The 13,147-nt window shown below is 33.7% G+C and overlaps 1 protein-coding gene across 5 annotated transcripts in view; it reads right to left on the bottom strand.

Annotated features, from left to right (window-relative positions):
* PAPOLA (poly(A) polymerase alpha) overlaps nucleotides 1–13,147 on the bottom strand; it is a 74,492-nt gene that overhangs the window by 33,702 nt on the left and 27,643 nt on the right. For all 5 annotated transcript variants that reach the window (XM_006159971.3, XM_027776379.1, XM_006159969.3 and 2 more), the window contains exons 7-13: nucleotides 10,734–10,845; nucleotides 9,856–9,945; nucleotides 9,627–9,765; nucleotides 7,620–7,692; nucleotides 6,156–6,276; nucleotides 5,149–5,233; nucleotides 78–131 (exon numbers count right to left, since the gene is read on the bottom strand). In XM_006159971.3, the coding sequence (XP_006160033.1) occupies nucleotides 78–131; nucleotides 5,149–5,233; nucleotides 6,156–6,276; nucleotides 7,620–7,692; nucleotides 9,627–9,765; nucleotides 9,856–9,945; nucleotides 10,734–10,845 (674 nt within the window). The remainder of the gene's footprint in view (nucleotides 1–77; nucleotides 132–5,148; nucleotides 5,234–6,155; nucleotides 6,277–7,619; nucleotides 7,693–9,626; nucleotides 9,766–9,855; nucleotides 9,946–10,733; nucleotides 10,846–13,147) is intronic.

The raw sequence follows: 13,147 nt of genomic DNA, 5'->3' as shown, positions 1-13,147 counted from the left end.
TCCGGACTTCTTCCTATCTCCTACTGTTCTGATTCTTTTTTTTTTTTTTTTTTGAGAAAGTCTAATCTTTTACTCACCATTCTAGGCGTTGTTTTTCTGTTGGTGCACTTGCTAGAAGTACAATATAATGCCTTTGAAGATAAAGACAACATGCTATTTATTTTATTTAAGTGCTTTGTGCTGGATATTAAAACCATAATGCAATAAGCTTCCTTACAGATCAATATCAACAAGGACGACTTGCAATCTCAATGTACAGAATAAGATAAATTCCATATGTTTCTAACTACTGGCAAGCTTAATTGTTCTGAAAAAGAGAGTTATCTTATAAATATGTGCCAAAAAAAAACAAACACCTCAACTCAAGAAGGCTGGATAAACATTAACTAATAATTTTGTTCAATAACTCTAATAGAGTACTCTACCTATTAAATTAGAATTGCTTATTAAAATATAATCTACCAAAGCAAAAATGTTTTCATGGAAATAAAACACCAGGGCTTTGGCTACAAACATGAGCACTAAATATACAAATTACAACATTAACTTGAAAAACAGTACAAACACATCATGCTTTTTTTAATTCAAATTGAATGGCAGAGAAAATTAAACTGAATACTGAAGTTAGGACCTGTGATTTTTTTCCCCAATAGTATAGATTTCTATGACAAAAAAACAGACATCACTAACATGAAAGTAACAAAGAAATCTGATTTCTATTCAAAATTCAATTCCATTCAGAGAAAAGTCAGGTTTTAATTTCGGAAAATACCATCATAACCAATACCTATTTTTAGTCTTTTTTAAAAACACACTGTATTAACAACGGAAACATAATTACTATAATTCAATTGAAGATTAAAAGTTCAGTCTAATATAGCCTCTACAGTATTGACTGTAGAAGCATTGGGAACTAAATTTCACAACAGGAACTTTACCTCAAAAGAAAGCAAACTAACATCATTCTCTAATATAGCATAGTAATTTGGAAAATGGCACTGTGACCAAATATTTAAAATCACTCTTCTCAAAGTCTGAAACCTTTCTAATGTTTTCTGTCAAAATTTACAAGTTTCTATCCAATAGTACGACCTAGACCCAGAAAAAAACTACCAACCACAGTTTAAAAAACATAGAATACTTTAGCAAAAAACTACCAACCACAGTTCAAAAAACAGAATACTTTAGCAAAAAAGAAGTAAAAAGTGCGTTTTAGGCAAAGCTTCTGAGGTTTGATAAAATAAAAGCTTTTTAAAACCATATTCCCTTAAAACAGAATATTAATTATGCTCACAAAGTATTTGAAAAATAGTTCCAATTCATCATAGCTATGTGACCCCAGACAAGTCTAAGACATGTGTACATCACCTATAAAACTGGTTAACAGTCCTGTCTTGCTGACAGAGGTATTGTGATGTCCAAGTGTGTGTATGTGTGTATGTCTGTGTTTGTTTCTGTGTGTGAGAAAACGTGTACAGATAGGTGAATATGAAGTTCAAATCCATATAAACCAATACTTAAACAGTTTAATTTGTTCAGCATTATTTGGAACAAGCCAAATACACAGAGCAAGCACAGATGACCCAAAAGAAGTGTCACGTAAAAGCACTAAAAGCTTGTAAATTTTATATGCACAGAAACCCATACTCACAGCCCTACATGCTTTTAAACAAAATCCTAACAAGCTCGGTAACCAGATTTCTAGGTCCAAGACATTAAAATGATTAACCGACTTTAAAAAAAAAATAAAAATAAAGGGGAAAAGAAATGAGCAGAGTTCTCACAAAAGTACAGCAACTTATGACATCAGACAACAAAGTATAAAACTCAAGCACACAAAGTTGATCGGGTTCACCTAGCACAGGTACAAAACCTTCCCACTGTCTAAATCACCCTTCACCATGCTAAAATAAAATGGTATTCAGAATGACCCACTTGAGACTTCCATAAGTTCCAGTAATGCACAATGTTCTCTATTTACAAAGGCAAAATATGCAATGCATTTGAACATACATTTTACTGACAATTCAAAGTGTTAAACCCTAGAATTCAACTTTGATGCTTACTGAAGGGGGAGGGTGGTTATCTACTTTTGTACACTGTTTAGGCATAAACATATATATTTACATATAAGTAAAAGTGTTTAAAAAACTTCTAACAAGTATATATGGTAGGGTTAAATGCCCTTTATTGTTACATTTAAGCAAAATTGAACTAATAGAGATAAAATGCAATAGGAAGCTTAATAGAAACAACCTGCAGCTATGTACATGAGTCAATAGGAATTCATTTACACAGCAGACTCATCCAAAAAATTAAAAACAAAATCCCAACTTTCTTTTTTCATTTTTATATTTTAAAAACCAGAACTAGTACTGAATTCTTAAGCTCTTTATCAGAGCGCAGAAACCAAGTGGTACTTCTATTTGTTTTACCAAGAAATATGATCCTGTTCAAGATTCCCAAATACCTCCATTAGACACGTTAAAGTGCTAATGCTGTTAAACTTTTTTCCTAATTTAAAGATAACTACTGGGTCATAGGGGGAGTTGGGGACACTTTTTGCATAGAAAAATACGTCATGACTTCCCAAAAATTGAAGTTTCCAGTAAAAACTTAACATAAAAATGTATTCCCAATAAATTAAAATCTATGTAAAAAGCCCTGAGATTATTTAATCTATTTAATTAAATAATACCTAATTTACTATACTATTTAATAGCTATTTACAAAAAAAGGTTAGTAGGTTTCCTGGCTGTTTTGCCTCATTATTTTATCTGTGAAAATCACAGCTCAGATACATACACTGAAAAATATATGAAATTCAGGATAAAAAGCTGTATTTCAGTATTTTCAAAGTTTTTAAACAAATTTTAAAGGTAAATTACAAATACACACTTGTTAAACTGTAACTTAATCTTACACCTTAAGAGAATGTTGTGTCTTTCCTCGTATCTTTTCTTGCTCGTTTTCTAGTGAAACATAATACCTGAAATAAGTGTTCACACTTCCCAATGTTCCAGATTTTACTACTAGTTACAAAAGCTTTGACTTGAGTATCTTAAAGGGGAAATATAAAAAATATTTTCTTAGAACACTAAGAAATTTCACAAAATAATGTTACTGCTTCTTAAGGAACACTGATTGGGGAGGGGAGGTAGATGATTAGTATGCTTTTTAAAATAATTGAAATTTCCCCTTTCAAGAATGATAGGTATTATTTCCCACAATTTAAAATCTTACACATACTAAATGGCAATACTTTTAGAATATACTTCAAATGTGGATCAACCAATTTTGACTCAAGGGAAAACAAAGAATTTCAATTCTGTTGTATGACCAATCTTTGGAAACATTTCAAGAGGATATATTGAAAAAGATTCCAATCTGTGAATACCTCTAAAAGCTTAATCATAATCGATTATCACTGTACCTTAAGGAGCAAAATGTTTGGAGAAAGTTAAAAATATAAATAAAATTTAGAGAAGATTAACTTAGCCCAATGTCATGCTCTCATAGTTCTCGCACGACACTTGGCTAAAAATTAATTTTACCTGGTAATCAATTTCCTGTTTGTCACTACTTCCTTTCTTACATCTAATATGCTTAATTAAAGTTATTTTTGATACATAAAGATCTGTTTCAGAAAATTCAGTAAGGAGAGTAGTACTGTGTAGTATTTCATTCAATCCAAGACCTTTGGGTACTATCTGGCAAAGATTTAGGTATAATTTAAAAGAGGCATTAAGCAAATCTTTTAAAAGCGCCAGAGTTCTAATAATGTAAATTTATTCAAATTAAATGACACTATCATTGGTTCGATTTCAACATTCATCTTTCTTAAAGTCAACAAAGAAGGTTTTTTTTTTTTCAAGAATTTCACTTTCCTCTTCTCATATTTCTACAAGGAACAGAGACAGGAAAAAGAATGAACCTAGTTTCATCTTTGATTATCATAAATCAAGAGATGCTGATACTTTTCTATAAGATCAAGTCCTTGATTCTTCTCCTTATGTGTAATTATGTTTCTTTTATATTGTAGTTTAAAAGTAACAGTATATATGCTTATTATTTTAAATGTTCAAAGATATTTCTCAACATTGATTTTTTTTTAATTACCTGCCTAGTGGAAAGCACAATTATGAGGAATAATAAAAGTATTCCATATTATGCTCTTTAAATTTTTACTGACAACATAGTGCTCCCAGAACACAACAATTAAGCTGGCTCCATTATTGCCTTTTCATGCAAAAGATACAGAAACAAAACACAGACACATCATGAAGGTCATCATTCTTGTTTTTAATTGGGGAAATAGAATAAAGCAATCTTGCTTAGGTTATTACAAGATACAATCCAACACACAATCAAGTGGTCAGAAAAGTTCCAAACATTAAAAAAAAATAATAATAAAAAAAAAAAAAGTTAGGTGGGACTTTGGCATATTTTCAGTCCAGGGCAAATAAAATTCAAATCCGTGTTTTTGTTTTTAAAGTAAGATTTATTATAGCTTACATTTTTTTTTCATCAAAATCAACACAATTAATGAGGCTTTTAACCTACCAAGGATTGTATGAAAACCATTAGAGTAAGAATTATTACGCCCAAAAATATCCCAAGAAAACTATTTCTAGAAATACTTGAAGAAATTTATAAACACTGAGGGGAAACGGGAGGCCAATAATGCCCTGTTACTATCGAAAACATTTAACTTGCCATATACTGACACTTTATTAGCTTTGTCTAAGTTAGAAAGAATCTTTATGAAAAACAAACTTCCAGCATTAGTCAAAAATATTTAGTTTCTTAATAAAGAAATATTAACTACACATTTTAACAGTTCACCATTTGTCAAAGTATACCGATCGACTGTTCTGGGCATGACTGAGGTGCACCTAAAGAATGATGCTGCTACCAAAGACAGTGGGAGTCCAGTTAGATCAGACAGCTAAACAGTATGAGCTACACAGTACCTTCACAAAGGGAAAATGAGTTTACTAAAAACAGTATGTCCTTTGTGACAGTAAGTTCTATAAATAAAGGAAAATCTAAAACTATGTTAGCCTAGCAAAAAATGATGTCATATATGCTACCATTAAACCATTACTTTAAGAGAGCAACATGTCCAACATGCCTTAAAATACATACTTGTACTTTTGAAAGAAGTTTGGAGCTTCAAAAAGTTTGGACCACTCTGCCTTACTCAGCAAAATTTCATCTGTGATAGCAAGACCTAAATTAAAAACATATTAAAATGTTTGCATACTTCCATCTAGAATTTTAAATAATCTTAAAAATTAAACATACCACATGCATTCACTATAATCCTAAAACCATCATTTAATAAAGTTTATGATTTTAGAGTTATTCTTACATACGTACACACTTTCCAATAAAGCTGGAGGATTTTTTTGAGAGCCAGGTTTCTGGTAAAGTACCATTATTCTAAAATGCCATGCTCATAGAATGACCTTCTCAAAACTGAAGCACTGCAGTTACCTGAGAAGGAAAAATTTCCCATATACTTTGTTTCTTGCCCTTCTCAAATCATGTTTCCTGCTGTTTCTAAAGGGGTAAAGGAACCTTTTCTTGAAGATCGCCTTTAGACAGTAAGAATTTCAACTTTTAAATCTAAGGTTGGTAGTCCTATAGCTGATTCTACTTCCTTGACTGCTCTGAGTCAAATTAAACAATACTCCAGTTACCTCCCTCAAAGATGTCTTAGTAACAGCTGTAACTTCAAATTAATAGTACATCTAAGTTTGAAAAAGGTGAGTTCTCCCAAAACAATTGGAGGGTGAGTCCTAATCTTGTCCAAAGGTTTTTCCAGTAGTATACAGCCTGATATACATCTCAGCTGTCACCCAGTAGAGACAAAATTAGTATTTTATAATTTTATAAGGCAATGGTATAGCACAAACAAGCCCATAATGGCCTGGCCAAAGATAATGGTTTTAAGTGTTGGTTAATCCTTCAACCATATATAATCCAAAATAACTGCCGAAAGCAATTAAATCTTTTCAAGTCAATTCTCAAATATATACTGTAATCAACAGGTCAATGCTTTCTTCAATCTAACTGTAAAGCTAACTACTGGGTCTACAATGGTATGTAAATCCTTCGTGTATAAAGGAGAGCATAAGGATAACACTTACCTTGTTTAAACTCCTCAACCATGACCATCCGTGTTGAAACGGACACATTGTACGTGGAGTTCTGTTGTGGGTATGCTGGTGTAATTATAGGCATAAGATGGTACCTATCACTGGGGTTTACCTACATACAACAACAGCCAATCAGTTTCTTCAAGTACATATGCAACAGATAATTGGACTTTTAACCCCTTGTTAAACTGAACCAATGATTAAATTTTATTTCATTCATAGCTGGAGTTGAGAAAGAAAAAGCAGTAAGCAAACATCATCTTTATAGGAATTCCTTATAGAATCAAGAGATTTAGTCTATGCTGATGATCTGATTCAATAATCTGGGTGTATTTGGGAAACCTTACTAGAAATAGTGCGCCTGATGGGGTATTAAAAAAAAAAAAAAAAAGGTTCCACTTAGGTACCTATTCATTTTTACAACAGAAATGGGTGGGGACACACACAAAATTACACTTACAGGGACATCAAGCTACGATATGTTCTATGTAAAATTTTAAACAAGATGGAAACTTACTATTTAATATACCCTTAAGTAATAAGAAGTTTAAGCTTATTAACACATGGTGAAGCTGTATTATCCTAACATATGTTACTACATTAGCCATGTTAATATAATTAAAGGAGATAACAATGGAACAATTTACTAACTGTTCACCTATACACTAATAAGTGGCGTATTTCCACAAAGGAAATCATACACTCAGATTCTCCACAATTAAATGACTTAAGGTTTGAGAATTATAAAAACACATAACTTGATGTGATTCAACAGAAATTGAAAACAAAATTTTTGATAGTGTAACTAAGATTAACAAATTATTTTTTAAAAAATAGGATTACATAAACCCAGAATAAATTCAAAACTAAATCTCTTTGAAAAAATTAATAAAGTGAATGTTAACAGTTAAAAAGAGTATGGAGTAAAAGGTGTAACTTCCCAAGAAACCAAATGGAAGCTCTTCTTTAGCCAACCATATATTCATAATGTCTAAAAAACTAAACCAATTCTTACATCACTGTAATTATGTAATACTGCTTAGAAGTTATCTGCCATGTGTAAACAGCTTTCCTACACCAACCCAATTTCAATAAAAAACTTAGATCAAATAAAACTTAGATCAAATAAAAAAAAAAAAACATGGATTTTTAGTATCCTTTTATTTAAGCACAAATGCCCACACATCTTGAACTTACAAGGTAGTTCTATATAGAATAAAAATGTCAGTGAAATCTGTATTGAAAACTATGTACAATTAAATGTGGTTCACGGGGTACAATAAGTATGTTTCTCACGTCAGAGTACTATTATAGTTGAGGTTATCTAAAAGAAAGTGTAATATGGACTTGTCCACTCATACATAAAAGTCTGGAACTCTCTCTGGAGTTTATGCAGATGATTTGTACTTGTCATTGCACAATGTGAATTTGTAGGGGAAAAAATAATACACTAACCCTTGGGTCCCATACAGGCAAATTAAGATTGCATTCTTCGGGCTGTTTCAATAGCACTGGATTTGGCCATTCCCTGTTTAAAAAGATTGTAGCACTTGATAAGACTATTGGATATTACCATCTAAACGTATTTTGTTAAACATACAGCATTTGTGAATGTGATTCTTTATTAATTCTGCTCTTTTGATATATATAAACTTTTAGTCCTTTCTGTTGTCATCATACTACTTAAAATACTTCTCTAACTACAAAATTAGCTTAAACATTTTCTCTGCCTCTCAAAGAGCTGTTAAAGCATTATTTAAATAAAAAAGCAACATCTCAAGACATCTGATGTGTTCACATTAACAAGATGAATCCCCTTTGAAAGACAAAAATCCTTGTTTAATACTAGTTCTAACCAAAAACAACTGTGAAAAGTTACTTCTGATTACAGCCAGGGGGATTTCAATAATTATAAAAATTAATTATAAAGTTTCTTTATTTCATCACTTAATGGATGAAACACATGTATAAGTGTAGTAAAACTCTGGGACATGAGCATGTTTTCAAGATGCATTCTATAAATCAGCTAACTTCAACCCTTTATGGAAGAAAGAAAAAATAGGAAACGTGACGTCCTGATAAGGTTAGCTTCTTTAAAATACTGTTTACTTATGTATGTGTAGCATTAAGAGACATTCTGAAATTCTTTAATCTTACCATAAATGATTATGTGTGATTTAAGTGCTATCAAACCCCAGAACAGCAGAATGTGTACAAAAAGTGTGGCACAGTTCTAAATTATAAATCATTTTAAATAGCTCTAATTTTCATACAATTACTAGAAAAGAACAACTCTTTGAAGAAGAAGAAGAGACAGGAATTGGCAGGGTTAGGGATAAAAAATTTATCTTAAAGATCAATTAGATTAAAAACCCTCAACTTTTGGGCCAGAGCAACAAATATGAAAAGGCAATATTCTTTTATCTCACTCTTCTTAAAAGAAATCAGGGCTGGGAATCAGCAGTTAGCGTAATGGCTATGTCGCTGGGCTCCCACGTAGTCGACCGCGGTTCGTGTCCTGGACCCGGTGGCTTAAAACTCACGCCGGGCGCGTGTGCGTGCGTGCCCAAGATCCCGAGAGGAGAATGGATTGCGGCGTGACCATCCCCCCTGGGGGGGGATTTCTCGCTTTCTGTCTCTATGTCTCTCTCTGTCTGCGCCCTACAGTGAAAATCTCTCCAAAAAAAAAAAGAAAGAAAAGAAATCAGGGCTGACAAGTGTGGACATCTTGAAATAAAGAAATTTAACAAAGAATCTCTCCTAGCCTAGGTTAATAACTAATCTCGAAAGTATCAAAAACTGCACTTTTTCGGGGCTGGCAGGTGGCGTGGTGGTTAAAGGTGCTGGATTCCCATAAGGCCGACTGCAGTTCAAGTCCTGGACCCAGTAGCTTGCTTTCTCACTTTTCCTTCTCTGTCTGTGTCTCTCTGGTTAAATTTTAAAAAATTAACTAAATAAATTGAAATTGCACTTTTTCAAGCACTTAATATTAATTTATTCTTAAAAATCTTATAAAATTTAAAATTTTAATATTATACTAAAGATAAGTAAACAACTAAAAGTAAAAAATATTTATGAAAAACAAAGGCCTATAAATTTAGAATCAGAAGAGTGAATTAAAAGAGTGATAGAGGCAGTATGTGTAAGTTTTATCCAAAAGTAACTGATATTCCGGCCTAGCAATAAGGATTTTAGCAGATGTTAAAGGTAAAATTCAGAGTTTATTGGGGGGGTAGGTTCACGCAAGTACAGACAGAATCAGTTTTGCTATTCTGGCAAAAGTAGGGAGTAGAAACAGGGTTTACGTTTGCCACTTTATAGTCAGTGTGACTGCCCAAGGCTACCTACATGGCTATACATCATCTACTTTGACTCTGAGACCAGCTGCAGAAATGTCATAGAAATAAGACTAAACTTCAGTGTCTATAATCAATTTTATTTTAATATAATCTAAACACATACCATTTAGAAAATACCAAGAAAAATTTATGTACAAGAGTTGATGCTATTGCATTTGGATAAAGCTGGCAAGTTCTTGCTACTAGCATAGCCCAGGAAACACCACCGAGGAAACCTAATATATTGGAATAGATGTTGTGGCCTGTTGGTAAGGGAAAAGCAAAAAGATAAGTTAGTGCCGAACAAAAATTTAAACATTTTTAATAAGCTAGCCAATAAATTCTGAACTCACGTTTGGCCCACAGTTTGATAGCTCTCAGAGTTAACCTGAAGTTGTCAATGTTTGGTACTAGATGTAAAATTTCATCTGTTACCCTGCAACCTGATTAATAGGAGCAAAAAAACAGAACATTAAATCATCAAAAGTTTAATGATAATACTTCTAAATGTTCTAAGATTGACATCAAATTAAATAAAAACTTTTATTTGATACAACAGTAATGTTAATTCAACAAAGCGATCACACACACACACACACACACACAAATCCTTAAAGCATTTATCACAAACACTAACCTAAAACAAAGAAACTAAACTATAACTAGTCTAATTTTAAACTTTCAACTTAAAATTAAAACTTTTCTTCTGAAGAGATTCAATTCACTTGGGTTTCCAAGAATCGTACTTTAAAAACAAAGCAACAAGCTATGTTAAATATGAAATTGCTCAAAAGTAGTCCTTTTGAACTAACAATCGACAGCATCACAAAAAAGTATCAGGATATGAGAGTTACACAGTGAAACATAAACCAGTAGCAGTATAGTACAAATGTCAATGTCTTTCTAAGTGCCCAAGTACCACTAATGACAGAAGAAAAAAATCTGTAGACTATTACACAACAATCTATTTTATCCTATTCACTATGGAGTAACAAAAGGATTATAAAAAGCTTCTTCATTACAAAATCTGAGTTAAAAAGATTTAATACAAAGGATCTTTAAAAAGTTCATGGAAAATGTGTTATTACAAAAATTACTATGCCTGGATACCCATTATTTTTGTGCCAGAATAAACATGTACTTTTAATTCCATTTTTCCATGAACTTTGTGAAGTCCTCTCATAATTGACAAAAACTGCAACTATATAAAAAAATGTAGGCTTTAACATACCATTAAGACTTCTTATGCATCTTATATCTAAATTTTTAAGCAGACTGTCATCTCGGAGGTCCAAATCTTCTGGAATAGTCTGCAGTGCTAATCGTGCAAACAAAATATCAATCTAAAACAAAAACAAAACAAATTCTACAGATGCCAGACTATTTTTAAGAGATTTCTATAAAAAAGAAAACTTAATTCTTTTTCTAAAGCCAAGATTTTATCAACATGACAATGTCAACAAAATGCCAGGTTAAATTAATTTCATCACAGGCACCTTAATCATGTTAGAACACTGTAATATGAAATTGAACTTACAAAAATACTTACCTGTCTTTTTTGGTTTTTTAAGGGTTTTGCCATAGGCCATGTATGCCCACCAAAGAGAGAGACAGTGAGAGAAAAAGTGCGAAAACACCCCCTAGGGAAGATGGCCACACCACAACCCCTTTTCCTCCTCTATTCTCCTCCTGGAATTTTGAGCACATGCACACACACCCCCCGTGTGTTTCAAGCTGCTTGCTGGGTCCAGGACTGAACTGCAGTCAGCCATGTGATAGTCCAGTGCCTTAACCACTACAACACCTGGTGGCCCCTAACATTTTTTTTAAGAGGTTTGCTGCAATAGGGCATTTGCACTTACTGTTACATAAATAAGCACTGTGATATAGGATAAACTTTCCAATGAAACAGATTTCGAAGTCTTATAATTACTGCTCTTCAAAAAACATAGTAATGAGCTATGGGAATACAGTTGTTCAAAAGTAGCCCTTTTAAATTAACAGCTTATAGCATCAGAAAAGGTTACGGGGGACCAGCAGTTAGCATAATGGCTATGTCGCTGAACTCCCTGTAGCCGACCGTGGTTCAAGTCTCAGAACCAGTGCCTTAAACTCACACTGAGTATATGTGTGTGCGTGCCCAAGATCCCAAGAGAAGAATGATGGAGAAGGGATTACAGCATGGCCATCCACCCTGGGGGGTGATTTCTCACTTTCTATCTCTCTGTCTCTGACTTTCTGGCGAGTACATGTGCCCAATAGCAAAAAGAAAAAACTCTCCCAAAAAAAGGTCATGGAGGGTCAAGTATTTGTCTCTCACAATTTAGACAGAGGTTATACAATGCACAGAGGAAACTAGAACCCACATGATCAATTGGGGTTCAAGTCCAGATCCCAGGGCTTCAAAAACATTGCAGCATGTGCACACATATGCAGGATCCCAAAGAGATGGAGAACTGGATGAACAAGGAATATGCCATGGAGGGGTGTACCTTCTCTCTCTCGCATGCACTCACAAATGCACACACACTCTCATACCACAACCTTTGCCATTAAAAAAAAAAAAAAGATTATATGTACATAAAACCAGGTTACTCAAAAAGCAACTCAATGACATTTAAAATAAAAAGAATTACTTCATAAAATGTTAAATATGAAAATATAAAAAACTTCTAAAAATAGTATTTTATATAATATGATAGAAAACTAACAACATTAAAGATTTTAATTGGCGGGACCAGCAGTTAGCGTAATGGCTATGTCGCTGGACTCCCACGTAGTCGACCGCAGTTCACATCCTGGACCCGGTGGCTTAAAACTCACGCCGGGCACGTGTACATGCATGCCCAAGATCCCGAGAGGAGAATGGAGGAGAAGGGACTGTGGCGTGGCCATCCCCCCTGGGGGGTGATTTCTCACTCTCTCTCTGTCTCTGTCTTTCTGGCGAGTGCATGCTCCCTACAGCAAAAACCTCTCAAGAAAAAAAAAAAAAAGATTTCAATTGGCCATTTGATTTTCACCTCCAGCCTACATGGTTTACAGTTAGGTTGGGTATTGTTCCCACTATCTGCTTTGTTAGTATGTTCTTTTGGGAAAATGGTGCATCAACTTATACCTTATATTACAGATAGATTGTTCTATTTTATTCTAAAGTAAACTGATACTGACAGTAAATCAAAACTTCAGGAACTCAATATTCTTTTTGTTTGTTTTTGGAGAGGTTTTCACTATAGGGCGCGTGCGCTCGCCAGACAGACAGAGACAGGGAGACAGACAGAAAGTGAGAAATCACTCCCCAGGGGGGATGGTCACGCTGCAATTCCTTCTCCTCCATTCTCCTCTCAGGATCTTGGGCACGCATGCACCTGCGCCCGGCTTGAGTTCTAAGCCACCGGGTCCGGGACGCAAACTGTGGTTGACTATGTGGGAGTCCAGCGACATAGCCATTACGCTAACTGCTGGTTCCCAAGAACTCAATATTCTTTACCAAATTAACATTTTATATATACTTATTAAGGTCAGTCACTTGACTTTTCTTAAAAAAAAAAAACAGAGCTGGGCATCACATGCAGCAATTTTATAGCAGTTTCACTTTTTTTTTTGGAGAGGTTTTTGCTATAGGGCGCCTAAACTCCCCCGAGATAC

This window comes from Tupaia chinensis, unplaced genomic scaffold (genome assembly GCF_000334495.1).
Source record: "Tupaia chinensis unplaced genomic scaffold, TupChi_1.0 Scaffold000671_1, whole genome shotgun sequence".
In the NCBI taxonomy this organism is placed as follows: Eukaryota; Metazoa; Chordata; class Mammalia; order Scandentia; family Tupaiidae; genus Tupaia; species Tupaia belangeri.
The sequence above is the reverse complement of the archived record's forward strand: the minus strand, read 5'-3'. Positions and strand labels throughout refer to the sequence as shown.